General features: G+C 41.1%; 1 protein-coding gene across 1 annotated transcript; it reads left to right on the top strand.

The window, feature by feature from the left end:
- Nucleotides 1–2,932: 2,932 nt before the first annotated feature.
- LOC139155691 (cytochrome P450 2J4-like) lies at nucleotides 2,933–19,620 on the top strand. Its single transcript, XM_070730933.1, has 9 exons — nucleotides 2,933–3,103; nucleotides 7,342–7,501; nucleotides 8,854–9,003; nucleotides 12,203–12,363; nucleotides 13,621–13,797; nucleotides 15,372–15,513; nucleotides 16,741–16,928; nucleotides 18,469–18,610; nucleotides 19,430–19,620. The coding sequence occupies exons 1-9, from the start codon at nucleotides 2,933–2,935 to the stop codon at nucleotides 19,618–19,620; spliced, it is 1,482 nt and encodes a 493-aa protein (XP_070587034.1).
- The last annotated feature ends 1,561 nt before the right edge of the window (nucleotides 19,621–21,181 follow it).

Here is a 21,181-nt window from a genome sequence, read left to right as displayed (position 1 = left end):
CTAATTCTATTTCCTTGAAGGTGTCCTCTAGTACCTTCATTGTGTATTATTGTGTATTGGACAAAATTAAATAAATTAAAAAATAAATAATTTCCTTTTAATATACAGTACAGTGGTACCTCATGATATGAACCCCTCGTCTTACAAACAACCCGAGATACGAACCTGGGGTTCAGAAATTTTTGGGCTCTTCTTATGAACTTTTTCCTTCTTACGAACCCGCCGCCGCCACGAAGTCCTGCCGCCCGGCTGTCGCTTTTTGAAACAGCCGGGGGGCTTCTCAGCGTCCTCCTGAACATGAACTTTTGCCGAACTTCCGGGTTCGGCGTTTGGGAGGCTGCAGTTCGGCAAAAGTTCGGGTTCGGGAGGACGCTGAGAAGCCCCGCCACCCGGCTGTCACCTTTTGAAACAGCTGGGGGGCTTCTCAGCGTCCTCCTGAACCCGAATGCCAAACCCGAACTTCCGGGTTTGGTATTCGGGAGGCCGCCGAGGCATGTTTAAATTCAGTTACTGTGGATTTACCAACCACATCTGCTGGAAGTTTGTTCCAAGCATCTACTATGCAGCCAGGCATTCTATTTGCTTTCCCTACCACCTGACTGCACTGTTCACCCATTTTGAGACTGTCAGAAATCACTTCCCCTAAATCCTTCTCTTCTGAAGCTTTTGCTAACACAGAACTGCCAATGCAATACTCAGATTGAGGATTCCTTTTCCCCAAGTGCATTATTTTACATTTGGGAACATTAAACTGCAGTTTCCATTGCTTTGACCATTTATCTAGTAAAGCTAAATTATTTGCCATATTACAGATGCCTCCAGGAATATCAATCCTATTGCATACTTTAGAGCCATAGGCAAATAGGCAAACCTTCCCTACCAAACCTTTCCCTATGTCACTCACAAAGATATTAAAAAGAATAGGAGCCAGAATAGACCCTGGTGGCACAACCCTCTGATATCTACCTTCAGCCAGCTGCAAATCCACTGAACTATCCAGGGACTAAGTCCAATTTTCACTAACTTATCTACAGAAACATAAAAGCATAGAAGATTGACGGCAGAAAAAAAACCTCATGGTCCATCTAGTCTGCCCTTATACTATTTCCTGTATTTTATCTTAGGAAGGATGTACATTTATCCCAGTTATGTTTAAATTCAGTTACTGTGGATTTACCAACCACATCTGCTGGAAGTTTGTTCCAAGCATCTATTACTCTTTCAGTAAAATAATATTTTCTCATGTTGCTTCTGATCTTACCCCGAACTAACATCAGATTGTGTCCCCTTGTTCTTTTGTTCACTTTCCTATTAAAAACACTTCCCTCCTGAACTTAATTTAACCCTTTAACATATTTAAATGTTTCGATCATGTCCCCCCTTTTCCTTCTGTCCTCCAGACTATACAGATTGAGTTCAAGAAGTCTTTCCTGATACGTTTTATGCTTAAGACCTTCCGCCATTCTTGTAGCCCATCTTTGGACCCGTTCAATTTTGTCGATATCTTTTTGTAGGTGAGGTCTCCAGAACTGAACACAGTATTCCAAATGGGGTCTCACCAGCGCTCTATACAGTGGGATCACAATCTCCCTCTTGCTGCTTGTTATACCTCTAGCTATGCAGCCAAGCATCCTACTTGCTTTTCCTACTGCCGGACCGCACTGTTCACCCATTTTGAGACTGTCAGAAATCACTACCCCTAAATCCTTCTCTTCTGAAGTTTCTGCTAACACAGAACTGCCAATACAATACTCAGATTGAGTACAGTATTCCTTTTTCCCCAAGTGCATTATTTTACATTTGGAAACATTAAACTGCAGTTTCCATTGCTTTGACCACTTATCTAGTAAAGTGTGATAGTAGAGTGGTATTAGTACCTCCCCAGTCCTAGAGTATATCCCTCTGTTAATGCAATTGGCTTTTTTGGCTGCTCCTGCACATTGCTAAACATGAGCCAACAGTGTGGTTGATGAGTTGATGAGAACTGCCTTCTACCGCACGAATCCCAGCGGCCGAGTTGGCCTTCTCCGGGTCCTGTCGACCAAACAATGTCGTTTGGCGGGGCCCAGGGGAAGAGCTTTCTCTGTGGCGGCCCCGGCCCTCTGAAATCAACTCCCCCCAGAGATTAGAACAGCCCCCACCCTCCTTGTCTTTCGCAAATTACTCAAGACCCACCTTTATTGCCAGGCATGGGGGAGTTAAGATATTCCTTCCCCCTAGGCCATTACAAGTTATGCATGTTATGTTTGTGTGTATGTTTGGTTTTATAATAAGGGTTTTTAGTTGTTTTATTAATTGGAGTGTTACATGCATTTTTTTATCATTGTTGTTAGCCGTCCTGAGTCTGCAGAGAGGGGCGGCAAACAAATCCAATAAATAGTAATAGTAATAGTAATAGTAATAGTAATAGTAATAGTAATAGTAATAGTAATAGTAATAGTAATAGTAATAGTACTACTACTACTAATAATAATCCTGTTCTTTCACAAATCCACTGCTCCCAGAGGGGTCTTTAACCAAGAGGACTTAGCCACCTAGCTGCCATTTTGGTCCCTTTGCTGATCAGGTGGCTTGACTGTTCTGGGCTGTGTAAACGTAGCGTGACATCACTCTGCCAATTGTATCCTGCACGTAGAATCCTGTTGTCTCTTCCCTTCAATTATGCAAATAAATCTTCATCCAAGCATGCTCATTGTTGATCATATTCTATTATAACAGGTTTGCAGACAAGCCATTCCTATCATAACTGAATATGGTGTAAGGAGTGTTGTTGACATTTCTAACATAGAGAGAGTATAAAAGGCTGAAAAACAGAGTCCTCCTCTGTCACGAAGACAAGATCTACTGGGGAAAAGAGATCCAGCTTAGCCAGCTTGAGGTAGACCAAGAGGAATTTTTTTAAAAAAAAGGGCAAAAAAAAATTATATACAGTATGGAGGAAGTTGGAAAATGGTTGCTTGCTTTGCTTGTGATGGCGATAATGTTGCATTTCCTGAAACAACTGTGGTCCCGCAGAAATTATCCTCCTGGCCCAATCCCACTTCCCCTGATTGGAATCGCGTGGCGGACGGGAATCCGAGTAACTCCAACCCTCTTAATCAAGGTACATGATTCTTGACAAATGTATATTTTATTTTATGTCTAAACAATGTCGTTTGGTGGGACCCAGGGGAAGAGCCTTCTCTGTGGCGGCCCCGGCCCTCTGGAACCAACTCCCCCCAGAGATTAGAATAGCCCCCACCCTTCTTTGCCTTTCGTAAGCTTCTTAAAACCCACCTCTGTCGTCAGGCATGTGGGAACTGAGATATTCTTTCCCCCTAGGCTTCTACAATTTATGCATGGTATGTTTGTATGTATGATTGGTTTTAAAATAAGGGTTTTTAGCTGTTTTAGTATTGGATTGTCGCATGTTGTTTTTACCACTGTAGTTAGCCGCCCCGAGTCTACGGAGAGGGGCGGCATACAAATCCAATAAATAAATAAATAAATAAATGTGCGCTGAGAGCATATGCACCAAGACAAATTCCTTTTGTGTCCAATCACACTTGGCCAATAAAATTCTATTCTATTCTATTCTATTAAATCACGATGTTATTTAGCAAAGAGAATATTATTTTTTCCTGCCAGGTCAATAAAATTTTTCTGGAAGGTAGTTATGAAAATTGACTTATTTCATTCTGTAGATACGGAGCCAATGTGATCAAAATAGCTCTGTATCTTTTTAATCAGGATGAAATCATTTATTTTATTTTTTTATTTGTTTGTCATACAAATATAGCATTGTATTGTATAGTTTAACGTAATATAAGTATAAAGTAGAGATAGAAAAGATAAAAAAGACATTAGGACAGGAACGGTAGGCACAAAAGTGCACTTATGCACGCCCCTTACAGACCTCTTAGAAAAGGGGAGAGGTCTATTGTAGATAATGTAAGGTTGAAGATTTTGGGGTTGGGGGAAGAAACCACAGAGTCCGGTAGTGAATTCCAGGCGTTGACCACTCTATTGCTGAAATCGTATTTTCTGCACTCTAGTTTGAAGCGATTTACATTTAGTTTGTATCTATTGCATGCTCTTGATTTAATTTAATTTAATCATGATTATCTTCCCATCGGTATATAATGACTCTTCTGCTACTATATCTGTCTAGCAATAATCACTCATTTTTTTAATAGAACAACAAAATGACTGGCATTTTATTTTGCTATTATTAACATGTACATTCAATGTATGTTAGGCAGAGTTATTTGATTAAGCTTGGGGTCCATATAAGTTTGGAATAATAATAGTAAGATTAATAATAATCTCTCAATGAATGAATGAATGAATGAAATACTATTGAAGTATTAAAGGCAAGATAGCACTATTTAAGTGTGTTTTTCACACTGTTTACTAATCCTTTAAGAACAGCGTTACATGATGTTGCATTTAGATTAAAAGAGATTATAAAGCACTACAACTTGTTTTCTTTTTCTGTGACTTAATTCTTCATTTGGCCCTCACTATTCCAGTATTTCTCCCAGAAATTAGAGAAATAAATTTTGTATTATCCTTAAGTTGCAGACCAATGCAAAGATTTTTTTCTGAAGGAACTGATTTTTTTAAAATTTTTCTTTAGTTCTTTATTATGTAGAAGAAATAAGTAGATAAAAATCAAATAGAGAATACAAAATACAAGTGGGTAAATAGCAAATCTGAAACTTCATGACACTAATGTAGCCGGATTCCTTATCAGAAATGTATATCATTTTTACACCCTTTTGCTAGTGAAAAGGCAGCATCCCTGCTGGATTTTAAACAAAAATTATATTTGGTTAACATTATTCCAATGTTTCAAACTAGAAATAATAAACAACTCTACCAATTCTATTCATTATACAGGGTTAAAATATAAGCCTTAAAAGCAAATTTGGGGTATTCCATGCTTAATATTATGAAGGTTTTCATCCAAACTTAAATTCTGAGTAGGATTTACTTTTTAAAATCAAAGTTAGAATTAGTAGAATAACAGAGTTGGAAGGGACCTTGGAGGTCTTCTAGTCCACCCCTCTTCTCAGGGAAGAAAGCCTATACCATTTCAGACAAATGGGTATCCAACATCTTCTTAAAAACTTCCAGTGTTGGAGCAGTTACAACTTCTGGAGGCAAGCTGTTCCACTGATCAATTCTTCTAACTGTCAGGAAATTTCTCAGTAGTTGTATGTTGCTTCTCTCCTTCATTAGTTTCCATCAACATCGGGGCATTCACTTTCAATTTGGTAAGCTATTTTTCCCAAAAGGGAACCAGAGATATTTTCCAATAAAAGGAACATAAAATCCTTGTTTACTTTAACACATGCAGTGATAATTCAACCTGGGGCAAAATGTAATAAAAAACATTTCACATTGCAATCGAATGGCATCATCAGGCCAGGAGCATCAACAGTGCAAGGAAGGTGTAATTTGCTGGTTGTTTATCTATGGCAGCTTCTGCCTATCTTGATCTCTTCTTTCATAATTTCTTGATTAGGACATTGTTTCTTCTCTGATGGGTTATCGGGTGCTATTTATTCCCAGTAAACATTCAGGCATAAGGAAACAATAGGGTGCCATTATAGATGGTCTCGATTACATTGATTTAGTGACATAGAAACATAGAAGACTGATGTCAGAAAAAGACCTCATGGTCCATCTAGTCTGCCCTTATACTATTTCCTGTATTTTATCTTAGGATGGATATATGTTTATCCCAGGCATGCTTAAATTCAGTTACTGTGGATTTATCTACCACGTCTGCTGGAAGTTTGTTCCAAGGATCTACTACTCTTTCAGTAAATAATATTTTCTCATGTTGCTTTTGATCTTTCCCCCAACTATTGACTGTTCAATAGCAGATTGCTGGTGGCTGTTTGTCCTCTGCAGCCAAAGGCCTGGGTCAAGCAGTGTTTGGGTGAATGAGAGAGGGATGAAGCGTGAGAGCAGTGAAGGGTTGGATTTTTTTTTACTACCACACTGTGGGCGTGGCTTATTTTGTGGGTGTGGCTTACCAGCTGTTCTGTCGAGCTCTCTGGTAGAATCTTCCCGAAAATTCACAAATACAAATTTCAGACACACACATGTTTGAAAATTCAACACAATGTTCTTTATAACGAAAATTCACTTAACCTAAGCCCTCTTTTGGTATAGCAAAGAGCCCTCGTCTCCAAACAAACCTGGTAATTTGTACAAGTCCTTTATCAGTTCTGTGATACTTAGCTTGCAGCTGTGAGGCAATTCACAGTCCTTCTTCTTTCACAAAGTGAAACACACTTTGCTCTGGTTTAGTTTCAAAGCGGGGGGAAATCAGCACATTTTTATAAAGAACATTGTTTTGAATTTTCAAATGTGTGTGTGTCTGAAATTTGTACCTTTGAATTTTCGGGAGGATTCTACCAGAGAGCTTGACAGAACAATACCTAATTAACCTAGGACCCTCTTCCTAGACATGTCAGTCAAATAGGACAGGCCAATGTAATAAATACCCTGGAAGATACTGGAAAAGATAAAAGAATAAAAGATAAAAGAACCTCGAGGTTCGACTACTGTAACGCTCTCTACATGGGGCTACCTTTGAAAAGTGTTCGGAAACTTTAGGTCGTGCAGAATGCAGCTGCGAGAGCAGTCATGGGCTTCCCCAAATATGCCCATGTTACACCCACACTCCGCAGTTTGCATTGGTTGCCAATCAGTTTCCGGTCACAATTCAAAGTGTTGGTTATGACCTATAAAGCCCTTCATGGCACCGGACCAGATTATCTCTGGGACCGCCTTCTGCTGCACGAATCCCAGCGACCAGTTAGGTCCCACAGAGTGAGCCTTCTCTGGGTCCTGTCAACTAAACAATGCCGCTTGGCGGGGCCCAGGGGAAGAGCCTTCTTTGTGGCGGCCCCGGCCCTCTGGAACCAACTCCCCCCTGAGATTAGAATTGCCCCCACCCTCCTTGCCTTTGTAAGGTGTTTAAAACCCACCTCTGCCGCCAGGCATGGGGGAATTGAGATACTCTTTCAATTTTATGCATGGTTTGTCTGTATGTATATTTGGTTTTTATAATAATGGGTTTTTAACTGTTTTTAGTATTGGATTATTGTTATATGCTGTTTTGTTACTGTTGTTAGCCGCCCCGAGTCTACGGAGAGGCGCGGCATACAAATCAAATCAAATCAAATCAAATCAAATCAGTCAGTCAGTCAGTCAGTCAGTCAGTCAACAAACAAACAAACAAACAAACAAACAAACAAACAAACAAACAAACAAACAAACAAACAAACCAGCCACCAAGACTGAATGTAATCTTTTCGTTTTCTGTTTGGATTTAAACGGCAGCTGGCTAAGCGATATGGGAACATCTACACAATATGGTCTGGACACATGGCGATCGTGGTCTTCTCTGGATTTCAGGCGGTGAGAGAAGCCCTCATTCAAACGGAAGACTTCGCCGAGCGACAAATGACTCCCTTTTTTAAAGACGCCTTTAAAAACAAGGGTAGGTTCTCATGAAGGTTTTCTCTGTCTCTGCTCAATATAATGTAAGAGATTCAATAGATTCCATGGGATTTCAGAACAGATTCAGAAGAAGTCTTTTCTAGAAGTCTTCTTTATACCATTGGAACAGGTAGAAGCTGATTGGGTATCGCTGGCCCTAGTTTTTTTGGGGGGAAGGTTGATGAAAAAAAATGGGGATCTTCAAGATGGCCAAATAGAATTTGCACGAGAACCCACTTCAACTAAGCCAGGGGAATTCTGGGAGTTGAAGTTCACAAGCCTTGAAGTTGCCAAGGAGAGAGAGGGGGGAGAGAAAGAGAGAAAGCAAAAGAGAGAAAGAGAGAGGGAGAGAGAGGGGGAGAGACAGAGAGAAAGCAAAAAAAAAGAGAAAGAGAGATAGCAAGAGAGAGAAAGAGAGAGGGAGAGAGAAAGAGAGAAAGCAAAAAAAAAAGAGAGAAAGAGAGATAGCAAGAAAGAGAAAGAGAAAGGGAGAGAGAAAGAGAGAAAGCAAAAAGAGAGAGAGAGAGAAAGAGAGATAGCAAGAGAGAGAAAGAGAGAGGGAGAGAGAGGGGGGAGAGAGAAAGAGAGAAAGCCAGCAAGAGAGAGAGAGAAAACAATAGAGAGAGAGAAAGCAAGAGAGAGAGAGAAAGAGGGGGGAAGGAGGGTGAGAGAAAGACATAGAGGGAGGGAAGGAGGGAGAGAGAAGGAGGGCAAAAAAGAGAGGAAGGAAAGGAGAAACAAAGAGAGATGGAGAGAGAGGGGGAAAGAAAGAGGAAGGAAGGGAGAGAGAGAGAGAAAGAGGGAGAGAGAGAGAAATAGAGCGAAAGGAAGGAAGAGAGATATTTTTTTGTCCAAACTTTTCTTTAGCGCCCCCTCCACCGCTCAATGTTCCCCAGGATTTTGTAAATGTGAATAATGTGCCGCGGCTCAAAAAAGGTTGGGAAACACTGATCTCAGCTACCTAACAATGTTTTAGTGATCATCTTTGTGAGCATAATTCCACACTGATTTAAACATAGAAGACTGACGGCAGAAAAAGACCTTCTTGGTCCATCTAGTCTGCCCTTATACTATTTCCTGTATTTTATCTTAGGATGGATCTATGTTTATCCCAGGCATGTGTAAATTCAGTTCCTGTGGATTTACCAACCACCTCTGCTGGAAGTTTGTTCCAAGCATCTACTACTAAATAATATTTTCTCAAGTTGCTTCTAATCTTTCCCCCAACTAACTTCAGATTGTGTCCCCGTGTTCTTGGGTTCACTTTCCTATTAAAAACACTTCCCTCCTGGACCTTATTTAACCCTTTAACATATTTAAATATTTCGATCATGTCCCCCCTGATGGCTTCAGGTATTATATTTTCGAACGGTCAAAACTGGAAGCAACAAAGGCGGTTTGGTCTAATTACTATGCGAAAACTTGGACTCGGGAAGAAAGGCATGGAGAATCGAATAGAAGAGGAGGCACATCGGTTGGTCAAAATCTTTGCGCGTGCAAAAGGTAGGTGGTCTATAACCTCTATATGTCTCGGAATGATGTATCTAGTGCAGTAATGGCAAACCTATGGCACGGGTTCCACAGGTGGCACGCGGAGCCATATCTGCTGGCACACAAGCCATTGCCCTAGCTCAGCTCCAATGTGCATGTGTGTGCCAGCCAGCTGATTGTCAGCTTGTACAGAGGCTCTGGGAGGGAGTTTTTGGCTTCCAGAGAGCCTCCAGGGGGATGGGAGAGGGTGGTTTTACCCTTCCCTGGCTCCAGGGAAGACTTTGGAGCCTGGGGAGGGCAAAACACGAGCTTATTGAGCCTAACAGAAGTTGGAAAACAGGCCATTTCTGGCCTCCAGGAGAAGCTTTTTTTTGCCCTCCCCAGGCATTGAATTATGGATGTGGGCACTCGCGCATGTGCGATAATGTGCACGCATGCTCTTTTGGCACCCAAGGAAAAAAAAGGTTTGCCATCACTGATCTAGTGTTTCGTTTTATTTATTTGTTTATTTATTTATTTGTTTATTTATTTGTTTGTTTTTTTGTTCATTTATTTATTCATTCATTCATTCATCCATCCATTCATTCATTCATTCATTCATTCATTCATTTATTGGATTTGTAAGCCACCCCTCTCCGTAGACTCGGGGTGGCTAACAACAGTAATAAAAACAGCATATAACACTCCAATGTTAAAACAGTTAACAACCCTTATTATAAAACCAAACATACATACCGACATACCATGCATAAAATTGTAAAGGCCTAGGGGGAAAGAGTATCTCAGTTACCCCATGCCTGGCGGCAGAGGTGGGTTTTAAGAAGCTTACGAAAGGCAAAGAGGGTGGGGGCAATTCTAATCTCTGGTGGGAGTTGGTTCCAGAGGGCCGGGGCCGCCACAGAGAAGGCTCTTCCCCTGGGTCCCGCCAAGTGACATTGTTTAGCTGACGGGACCCAGAGAAGACCCACTCTGTTGGACCTAACTGGTCGCTGGGATTCGTGCAGCAGAAGGCGGTCCCTGAGATAATCTGGTCCGGTGCCATGAAGAGCTTTATAGGTCATAACCAACACTTTGAATTGTGACCGGAAACTGATCGGCAACCAATACAATATAGAATGCGGAATAACAGAATTGGAGGTGGCCCAGAGATGGGCTCATTTCTAGTCTTCCAGTACTTCCCATTCTTCACCCTCCCAGAACCCCTGCATGGGCCCTGCACTTTTCCGCCATCCAAAATGGGCTGTGTAGAGATTCCTGGGAAGGGAGGGGCAGGCAGGGAAACAGTCCTTGCAACTACCAGTTTGATGAACCAGATGTAAAACTGTTCTGCCTGGCCGTGGGCCACCCGGAAACTAACTAATTAATCAAACACCCTTGAAAACGTCCAATAATATTTCACCAGAAGAGCCCTTCACTCCTCCACTTGAAACAGAGTATCCTACAAAAATAGACTAACAAACCTGGGTCTAGAAAGCCTAGAACTACGTCGCCTAAAACACGATTTAAGTATTGCCCACAAGATCATTTATTTATTTTATTTATTTTATTTTATTATTTGGATTTGTATGCCGCCCCTCTCCGAAGACTGCAACATCCTACCTGTCAATGACTACTTCAGCTTCAACTGCAACAACACAAGAGCACGCAATAGATTCAAACCTAATATTAACGCTACAAACTTGACTGTAAAAAATACGACTTTAACAATCGAGTTGTCGAAGCGTGGAACTCATTATCAGACTCAATAGTGTCAACCCCTAACCCCCAACATTTCTCCCTTAGACTCTCCACGATTGACCTCTCCAGGTTCCTAAGAGGTCAGTAAGGGGTGTACATAAGTGCACTAGTGTGCCTTTCGTCCCCTGTCCAATTGTCTTTCCTTTATCTCATATATCATATATATTTTCTTCCTTTCATATATCTTCTCCTCTATTTTATATTTTTCTTTATATATATTACCTCATGTCTATTCTCTTCTATGTATTGTGTATTGGATAATATAAATAAATAAATAAATAAAATAAACACACTCACAAGCTTGTAAAAAGGAAGCAAAGAGGTTTTCTTTATATTCAGAAGGCTGCAAGCCTCGGCGTTTCAGAGCACTGTTCGTTTATGAGTCCAACAGTTCAGAGTTAATCCCTCAAGTCAGCACAGAAGCCTTTCTGGCTTACGTCAGCCAAATGACTCAAGGCTTGAATGTCAGAATGTCCAAAGATATCCGAAGCAAACATAAAGTCACGATTCCTCAAAGTCTTTCTCCAAAAACTGAACGATAAACTCCCATATAGTCATCTGCAAACCCTCCCCTTTTCAAAGCTGCGGCCTATGGCCTAGCATCTGTTTCTACGTCTGCGCAGCTGCTGTTGGTGTCCCATCATTCTCCTTACTCAGACATTGAGAATAGGATCATTCATTATGTCCTCCCCATCTGACTCAGAGGAAACTCTGGCTGGAGATCGGACTGGCTCTATTTCCCTCTGTGCCTCTCCAGGCCCTTCCTCATCCCTTTCTCCTTCTGGTTCACTGTCTGATTCCTCCTCCAGCCAGACAGGTCTTCTGTGATCAGACGGCTCCAACTCCTCTGAGTCAAAATCAGCAGCCATAGGAGCTGGCCTGAAGCACAACAAAAACTAGGGTCCAAAGACGGGCTACAAGAATGGTGGAAGGTCTTAAGCATTAAACGTATCAGGAAAGACTTAATGTACTCAATCTGTATAGTCTGGAGGACAGAAGGAAAAGGGGGGGACATGATCAAAGCATTTAAATATGTTAAAGGGTTAAATAAGGTCCAGGAGGGAAGTGTTTTTAATAGGAAAGTGAACACAAGAACAAAGGGGCACAATCTGAAGTTAGTTGGGGGAAAGATCAAAAGCAACATGAGAAAATATTATTTTACTGAAAGAGTAGTAGATCCTTGGAACAAACTTCCAGTAGACGTGGTAGATAAATCCACAGTAACGGAATTTAAAAATGCCTGGGATAAACATAGATCCATCCTAAGATAAAATACAGAAAATAGTATAAGGGCAGACTAGATGAATCATGAGGTCTTTTTCTGCCGTCAGTCTTCCATGTTTCTAGCTGTGCACAGTGGTGTACATGCATTATCGCTACCTCCTGCCTTTTGTCCTGAAACCTCACTGACAATATGAATAATTAAAGTACAATAATAGCAAGTCTGATGTGATTTTTTAAAATTTATTTCCAGAGCAACCACTGGATCCTTCGTTGCCTGTCACTACTGCAATCTCCAATTTGATATGCATTTTGGTTTTTGGGTATAGATTTTCTGCCAAAGATGAAAAATTCCAAAAAATGTTAATCAATTTGAATTACTATATGAAATTCGGAGGCAGCTTTGTTTACCTGGTGAGTTGTCTTATTTTGGTTTTATGAGCCAGACATGTCTTCTAGAGAGCCTGACCCCATCCTCCATCATCTTGCCAATCATTTTGATTATAGACATTTATCAGTTTGCTGCAGAAAATTAAATCTAGAAAGTGCACACAGGAGGACTGATGCAGCAAGATTCATTTAAATAAGAAATTTCTTTATATACAAGAATAACAGATGGGTATTTACAATACCAGTATTAGTAGAGAATAGAATTCTTTATTGGCCAAGTGTGATTGGACACACAAGGAATTTGTCCTTGGTGCATATGCTCTCAGTGTACATAAAAGAAAAAGATACATTTGTCGAGAATCATGTGGTACAACAATGATTGTCATAGGGGTCAAATAAGCAATGAAGAAACAGTCAATATTAATAAAAATCTTAGGATACAAGCAACAAGTTACAGTCATACAGTCCTAAGTGGGAGGAAAAGGAATGATGATGTCATTGTGCCTAGAAAGCCTAGAACTAAGACGCCTTAAACAAGATCTAAGTATTGCCCACAAGATCATATGCTGCAACGTCCTGCCTGTTGGCGACTACTTCAGCTTCAACCACAACAACATAAGAGCACACAACAGATTTAAACTTAATATTACCTGCTCCAAACTTGACTGTAAAAAATATGACTTCAGTAACCAAGTTGTCGAAGCGTGGAACTCATTACCGGATTCCATAGCGTCATCCCCAAACCCCCAACACTTTACCCTTAGATTGTCCATGGTTGACCTATCCAGATTCCTAAGAGGTCAGTAAGGGGCGAGTACAAGTGCACTAGAATGCCTTCCGTCCCCTGTCCTATTGCTCTCCTATACCTTTCTTCTATTCCTGTATCTCTTCTTCTATTCTTTTATTGATGTGTTCTATTACTATACCTTCTTTTCTATTATTTCTTAGATATATTTTACTATGAGTATCTCCTCTATAACCTTCATCATGTATTTTACTATGTGTATACCCACTAAAACCCTCATTGTGTATTGGGCAAAATCAATAAATAAATAAAATAAAATGTGTACATGAAAGAAAAAAATACATTTGTCGAGAATCATATGGTACAACACTTAATGATTGTCATAGGGATCAAATAAGCAGTGAACAGTCAATATTAATAAAAATCCTAGGATACAAGCGACAAGTTACAGTCATACAATCCTAAGTGGGAGGAAATGACTGATGATGTCATAGTGATAGGATTTTTTTTTTCTTTTCTGCATCTTCTTCCTTTAGCTGTATGAGTTGTTTCCATGGCTGATGAAACGGCTTCCAGGACGTCATCAGAGGGTGCTCCGTGCTTTAAACGATGTCACCTCCTTTGCCAAGGAAGAGGTTGAGAAGCACCGGGAACTCCAGTCCCTGCACGACCCACAAGACTTCATTGATTACTACCTTCTTCAGATGGAGAAAGTAAGTGTCTCCCTGGGAAAGGCATTTTGGCGGGTCTCCAGAACTCAAAATGGCGTCCCACTTTACGAAGGCCAACCTTCCGTTGTCACTGAGAACAGTCACCAAACAAATGGCTGTAAGTCGAGGACTATCTGCATTAGATCATACTTGTAACCTTGAGCAGAATACTTTAGACTGAGTCAACTGACGACCTCCATGTTCTAGAAAATTCCCATCACATTTTTCAGGCATCAAGTTACGGAAAACTACCTAGACTCTCGGGTGCCGAAAGCCCCTAAATCCATAATTTAATGCCCCCCGCCTCCCCTGTGCATGTGACCCCCCCATGCTGTCCCACCCCCATGCACCCCTCTAAATACATGCATGACCCCCCTCCCCCACAACTAGACACAAGAACAGTTTTTTCCCAAATGCCATCACTCTGCTAAACAAATAATTCCCTCAATGCTGTCAAACTATTTACTAAGTCTGCACTAGTATTACTACTATTTTTTTCCTCATCATCCCTATCACCCATTTTCTCCCACTTAGGACTGTATGACTGTAACTTGTTGCTTTTATAATTAAGATTTTAATTAATATTGATTGTATTCCCTAAGCCGCTTTGCATCACTATGGGCGAATAGACGGCCATATACTGTAAATTGAATAAAGAAATCAATAAGATGGCTCAGAATAGAATAGAATACAATACAATACTTTCTTGGCCAAGTGTGAATAAAAGAAAAAGATATATAATCATGGCAGCCTCCCTGTGGTCACATGATCAAAATCCAGATGTTTGACGACCGATTCATATTTATGACGGTTGCAGCGTCCCGGGGTCATGTGATCACCTTTGGCGAACTTCGGACAAGAAAAGCCAATGGGAAAACAACTGAAAAAGTCGATGAAGGGGAGACGGATGGGTCCTCAAGTGCCGAAAGATTGCCCCTGTGCGCTATTGTGCATGCGCGAGTGCCCACACTCATAATTCAATGCCTGGGGAGGGCGAAAACGGCTTCTCTCGCCCTCCCCAGAGGCCCTCTGGAGGCCAGAAATGGCCTCTTTCCCAACTTCTGGTGGGTCCACTAGACTCGTGTTTCGCTTTCCCCAGGCTCCAAAGGCTTCCCTGGAGCTGTGGGAGGGTAAAAACGCCCTCCCTCTCCCCCCCTAGAGGCTCTCTGGAAGCCAAAAACACCCTCCCAGAGCCTCTGTATGAGCCAAAAATCAGCTGGCCGGCACATATAGGCACATTGAAGCTGAGCTAAGGCAACGGCTCTGCGTGCCAGCAGATATAGGTTCGCGTGCCACCTGTGGCAGCCATACCATAGTTTGCCATCACTGCCCTAAACAATTACAGCTGTTTGATCAGTGACTGCGACCAAAAAAAAAGTTTTAAAAAGTTGGGTTTTAATTTGGCTTTACCACGCGCCTTGGCTATCGATGGGGATGCTGGTCCCAATTGTGTTTGTAAGTCGAGGACTGGCTGTTAAAAGAGGCCTTCTATGCACGGAGGGCCTTCGTCCAGTGCAGCGGTAAATGACGAATTGGGATTGTGAAGTTGATTTCATATTTTCTATTGTCTACAACAGACCAAAGGCCACCCTGAGTCTGCTTATGATGAAGAAAACCTAGCTCAGTGCATTGTTGATTTTTTTATCGCAGGCACAGAAACCACGGCCACCACCTTACAATGGGCACTGCTACTCATGGTGGCTTACCCGGAGATCCAAGGTGAGATTCCTATATTACACGGGCTTTATTTTATTTTATTTTATTTTATTATTTTATTTTATTTTATATTTTATATTTTATATTTTATTTTATTTTATCTTATATTATCTTATTTTATTTTATTTTATTTTATTTTATATTTTATTTTATATTTTATTTTATATTTTATTTTATTTTATTTTATTTTATATTTTATATTTTATTTTATTTTATTTTATATTTTATTTTATATTTTATTTTATCTTATCTTATCTTATTTTATTTTATTTTATTTTATATTTTATATTTTATTTTATTTTATTTTATTTTATTTTATATTTTATATTTTATATTTTATTTTATTTTATCTTATTTTATTTTATTTTATTTTATTTCATTTCATTTCATTTCATTTCATTTCATTTCATTTTATTTTAGAACAGAACAGAATAGAATAGAATTCTTTATTTGGTGCAGATGCTCTCAGTGTACATAAAAGAAAAAGATGCATTTGTCAAGAATCATGAGGTACAACACTTAATGATTGTCATAGAGTAGAAATAAGGAATCAGGAAACAATATTAATATAAATCGTAAGGATACAAGCAAGTCATAAGTGGGAGGAGATGGGTAATAGGAACGATGAGAAGACTAATAGTAATAGTAATGCAGCCTTAATGAATAGTGTGTTATTAAGTGTTGTATCCTATGATTCTATTCTATTCTATTCTATTCTATTCTATTCTACTCTACTCTACCCTACCCTACTCTACCCTACCCTACTCTACTCTATTCTTATTCTACTCCACTCCACTCTACTCTACTCTGTTTTATTCCAATATTGATTCCATTCTATTCTGTTCTGTTCTATTTTATTCTGTTCTATTCTATTCTATCCTTTTGGATGAGAAGCGAAACATCTTCAAGGTAAAATGAAGAAAATCCAGTTTCCTTTGGGTCAAGTATCTGGATGATGATGAGAATCTCCATAGACATTCCCTAGAGGGATATCCACCTCTTTGTCATCATAATTCAATTCTTACTTAGGTTCTTTGCCAATTATGTCCCACGTTCATCACTGACCACGTCAATTGGAGTGTCTGAGATAATTTAAGAAGAAATTGGACCACCCTTTGTCTGAAATGGTAGGGTCTCTTGCTTGAGCAGGAGGTTGGACTAGAGGACCCCCAAGGTTCTTTTCAACTCTGTTTCTCTGTTATAATTCTCCTTTTCTGTTATGATCTTCAGAAAAAGTCCGCAAGGAAATAGAAGATACGTTGGATCCCACCGATTCAATCTGCTATCAAGATCGGGTGAAACTCCCGTATACTTGTGCTGTGATTCATGAGGTTCTCCGTTTGAAATATGTCTTAATTGTTGGCGTCCCCAGGCAAAGTGCCAGAGATGTCAACCTCAATGGATATCACATTCCAAAGGTATGGAAGTTGATACAACAAAAATTAACATACCAGAAGACAGCTTCCTTTAGCAGGAAATTTAGTGCAATGAACATGCTGAAGCCCTTATTTATTTATGTTTTACAAAACCTGAAAGTCAAGGAATTAATGTATTGAATGCAAGCAATGATTGAATTTCTGGGAAATATAAGACAAAATTTGGCCTCTTTTTTTAGTAACTTGAAAAAAGTTTATTGCAGATTAACTAGCAAAAATTTTCAATAATATACCATGACATTTAAATTATCAAGATTAACTGAAATCTGCTTCTATATTTGACGAGAGCTGCATTGGATTCATTTAACTTGGTTAGAATAGAAGAATAGAATAGAATTTTATTGGCCAAGTGTGATTGGACACACAAGGAATTTGTCTTGGCGCAAATGCTCTCAGCGTACATAAAATAAAATATACATTTGTCAAGAATCATGTGGTACGACACTTAATGATCGTCATAGGGGTCAAATAAGCAATGGGTGTCAACAAACTCAAACTCAACCCAGACAAGACGGAGTGGCTGTGGGTCCTGCCTCCCAAGGACAATTCCATCTGTCCGTCCATTGCCCTGGGGGGGGATTATTGATCCCCTCAGAGAGGGTCCGCAACTTGGGCGTCCTCCTCGATCCACAGCTCACATTAGAGAAACACTTTTTAGCTGTGGCGAGGGGGCTGTTTGCCCAGGTTCGCCTGGTGCACCAGTTGCGGCCCTATGTGGACCGGGAGTCATTGCTCACAGTCACTCATGCCCTCATCACCTCGAGGCTCGACTACTGTAACGCTCTCTACATGGGGCTACCTTTGAAAAGTGTTCAGAAACTTCAGATCGTGCAGAATGCAGCTGCGAGAGCAATTATGGGCCTCTCTAAGTATGCCCATATTACTCCAACACTCCGCAGTCTGCATTGGTTGCCGATCAGTTTCCGGTCACAATTCAAAGTGTTGGTTATGACCTTTAAAGCCCTGCATGGCACTGGACCAGAATATCTCCGGGACCGCCTTCTGCCGCACGAATCCCAGCGACCGGTTAGGTCCCACAGAGTCGGCCTTCTTCGGGTCCCGTTGACTAAACAATGTCATCTGGCGGGACCCAGGGGAAGAGCCTTCTCTGTGGTGGCTCCGACCCTCTGGAACCAGCTCCCCCCTGAGATTAGGATTGCCCCCACCCTCCCTGCCTTTCGTAAACTCCTTAATACCCACCTCTGCCGTCAGGCATGGGGGAACTAAAACACCTCCCCCTTGCCCATGTTGTTTGCTGTCTGATTGATTGTGTGCTTGTTTTTTATATATATTGGGATTGTTTTATGAATTTCTCAACTTAAAATTGTAATTGGATTGGTGGGCATTGGATTTGTCACTATGTACTGTTTTTTACTATTGTTGTGAGCCGCCCCGAGTCTGCGGAGAGGGGCGGCAGATACATCCAATAAATCTAATCTAAATCTAATCTAAACTTTGCAGCTTCGGTTCGCCCAACACTATTTATTAGCAATGTATTGAAACACATTTCTTCTTCCTTCAGGGGACTTTGGTTGTTACAGATCTGAATTCAGTCCTTTATGATCCCAAGAGATGGGAGACTCCTGAAAAATTCAACCCTCATCACTTTTTGGACAAAGATGGGCATTTTATACCAAGGGAGGAATTTTTGGCATTTGGAGCAGGTAAATCTGAAACACACGTTTCCTGAAATATTTAAAACAAATTCCTCTGGGGATTTGTGGGTGAACAGCCATTTTTTTGTGATTCATCAATGAAATGTTATGCTGAGATAATAATAATAATGAGAGGCTGCGTAAGCCCTTAACCATAGATGGTGACACTCAATGAAGGGCTGCAAAAAAATTTTACTACCACACTGTGGCTTATTTTGTGGGTGTGGCTTGCTGACCATGTGACCAGATGGGAGTGGCTTGATGATCATGTGACCGGAGAGTGGTTTAAAGATCATGCGACCGGCTTAAAGGTGGCCAACTTGACGTCATTCACGTTAAGGGATCACATTCCTCAGTTAGGACTGAAACTACCTAGAACAGGGGTCAGCAACCTTAAACAGCTAAAGAGCCATTTGGATCCGTTTGCCACAGAAAAGAAAACACCGGGAGCCACAAAATCCTTTTGACATCTAAAACAAAGATAACACTGCTTAGATTGTGGGTTTTTTTTGTTTATACTATGTATAAAAAACCTGAAGTATGTTACATTTATGAATTTAATGACTTGCTACCGAGAAAACGCATTTTTATTTTTGTGTGCAACAAAAACTTTTTGAACACCGGAAAAAATGATGGGTCGAAAAGTTCAATAAATCATGTGTTGGTGGTTGTGACACATATTTTGAGTGACAGGGAGCTGCAGCAAAAGAATGAAAGAGCCACATGTGGCTCCAGAGCTGCAGATTGCAGACCCGTGACTTAGAAGCATTGGTGAAGAGCTGTCAATCACTTCTAACTCCTTCTCCTTTTCTGATCTTTGCATTGTAGGGCCTCGAGTGTGCTTGGGTGAGCAAATGGCCAGGATGGAGCTCTTCCTTTTCTTGACCATACTGCTGAGATCCTTTAAGTTCCAGCTTCCAGAAGGAGTCCAAGAGCTGAGTCTAGAACCCATCATGGGATTATCACTGCACCCTCATCCTTACAAACTTTGTGCTGTTCCTCACTGTAGGACCCCATAGAATCCAGGCAATTGCTACAAAATTTGCTTGTTGGTTTTTAACTTTAGACTGAAATTCTACCCTGAGCACTTTGCTTGGAGTTTGCAGCAGAGGCAGAGTAACGACACGGACACAAAGAGCTGGATTTAAAATGGGTCATTTTTATTAATGAAATTTTGCATAATTTATTCATTAAATTAGCATAAATTTAAATAAACCCTAACAAGGACCCGCAGGGTCAAACAATTACTTCCGGGACGGAAAATGACGTCAGAAAAACTTCCGGGGCAACTTATGGGCATAGCTCCATGCTGATCCAGGTGAAGGGCCCCGCCCTCACCTGGATCTCTGCCATACACCTGCATGTGGGAGGTCTCGCCGTCTAAACCCCTACAAGGGGATAGAAATGGGCGGGACCCAAAGACGGGTTCCCTTTAAATGGTCACATCGAGCTAAAGGCACCATGACCTTTGGAGAGAACCTGTCAATCATCCCCAAAGATGCCCAATGGAGAACACGCAGTTGCTAAACACCACCCAGTTTTCCACCCCTAACCTGCCTACGAAAATGACCAAAGGTAAGCCAATTAGCCTAAACAGAGGGCGAAGCACCCCCTAACCGCCTATCTGTCACCAAAAAAATGGTCGCAGGAAATACCAAGACCACTAAAAATTCCTATTCGGCACCCCCTAAGGGCGACCCACGGTAGCACACTGGAAGATAGGGAGGGCGGGTGGTGTTAGATCGAGAAGATTCTATAACATTCTATATCCAGGTTAACTTGTTAAAAGGTATTGTTAAGCAGAAATCATAGGAATTGTTTACCTGTTTCCTATTGGTCGCTGTAGCCGGCGCCAAAATGGAAGAGCTGTCAGCCGCCGCTTGTTGCTGGGTGAAAGTCTTTAAATAGGGCTGCTCCCTGTCTTACGCGCCTTCTGCTTCACTCGCGCCTGTAGTGAAAGTGTTACATTCCGCTTGTTAGCGTCTGAGAGAAATAAAGATTTTAAAACTTGGAGACCGTGTTTCTCGGTTATTACAGGTGGGTGTTCGCTGCTCGTCATCGTCGGGGCGAAAAGGAGGCCCACAGCCTGCGCAGCCCCTTTTATAGGGCTGGCAGGCTCCGCCCCTGACGACATCATCGGCTATGGCCGATGGAGCACAAAATGGCCGGGATCTCGTGAAATCTCGCGAGATCCCGGCTTCCCAAGATGGCGGCTGCGCCGAGGGCCGTGTCTCCCTGGCCCTGCAGCAAATCCGGGCCGGGGAGTAAGTCACTGGCCGGGCATTCTCATCCTGGAGGTTTCTTTGAACTTTAAGAAATATTGCTATTCCTTACCATTTGTTTTTATTTTCATTCTGTTCATTCTCCTGAAAGCGATGAGAGTGGCATACAAAACATGGTAGCACAATCTGTTGTAAAAACCATCACAGTTAAACTGTAAATATATTAATGCAAAATTTTACAGGACAAACGAAACAAGGAATAGAACAATGGACGTTCTGCGATTTAATAAATGGGCCACTGGTCCTACTGGGGTAATTGCTGCTCTGCTCTAGTGCACAGATGAAAACAATGTTTTTA

Source organism: Erythrolamprus reginae, unplaced genomic scaffold (genome assembly GCF_031021105.1).
Source record: "Erythrolamprus reginae isolate rEryReg1 unplaced genomic scaffold, rEryReg1.hap1 H_46, whole genome shotgun sequence".
NCBI lineage: Eukaryota > Metazoa > Chordata > Lepidosauria > Squamata > Dipsadidae > Erythrolamprus > Erythrolamprus reginae.
The sequence above is the reverse complement of the archived record's forward strand: the minus strand, read 5'-3'. Positions and strand labels throughout refer to the sequence as shown.

Coding starts and splice junctions, on each gene's coding strand:
- LOC139155691 (XM_070730933.1), top strand. CDS start 2,933: ATGGAGGAAGTTGGAAAATGGTTGCTTGCTTTGCTTGTGATGGCGATA. Junction 3,104..7,341: donor CTCCAACCCTCTTAATCAAG/GTACATGATTCT, acceptor TTTAAACGGCAG/CTGGCTAAGCGATATGGGAA. Junction 18,611..19,429: donor ATTTTTGGCATTTGGAGCAG/GTAAATCTGAAA, acceptor TTTGCATTGTAG/GGCCTCGAGTGTGCTTGGGT.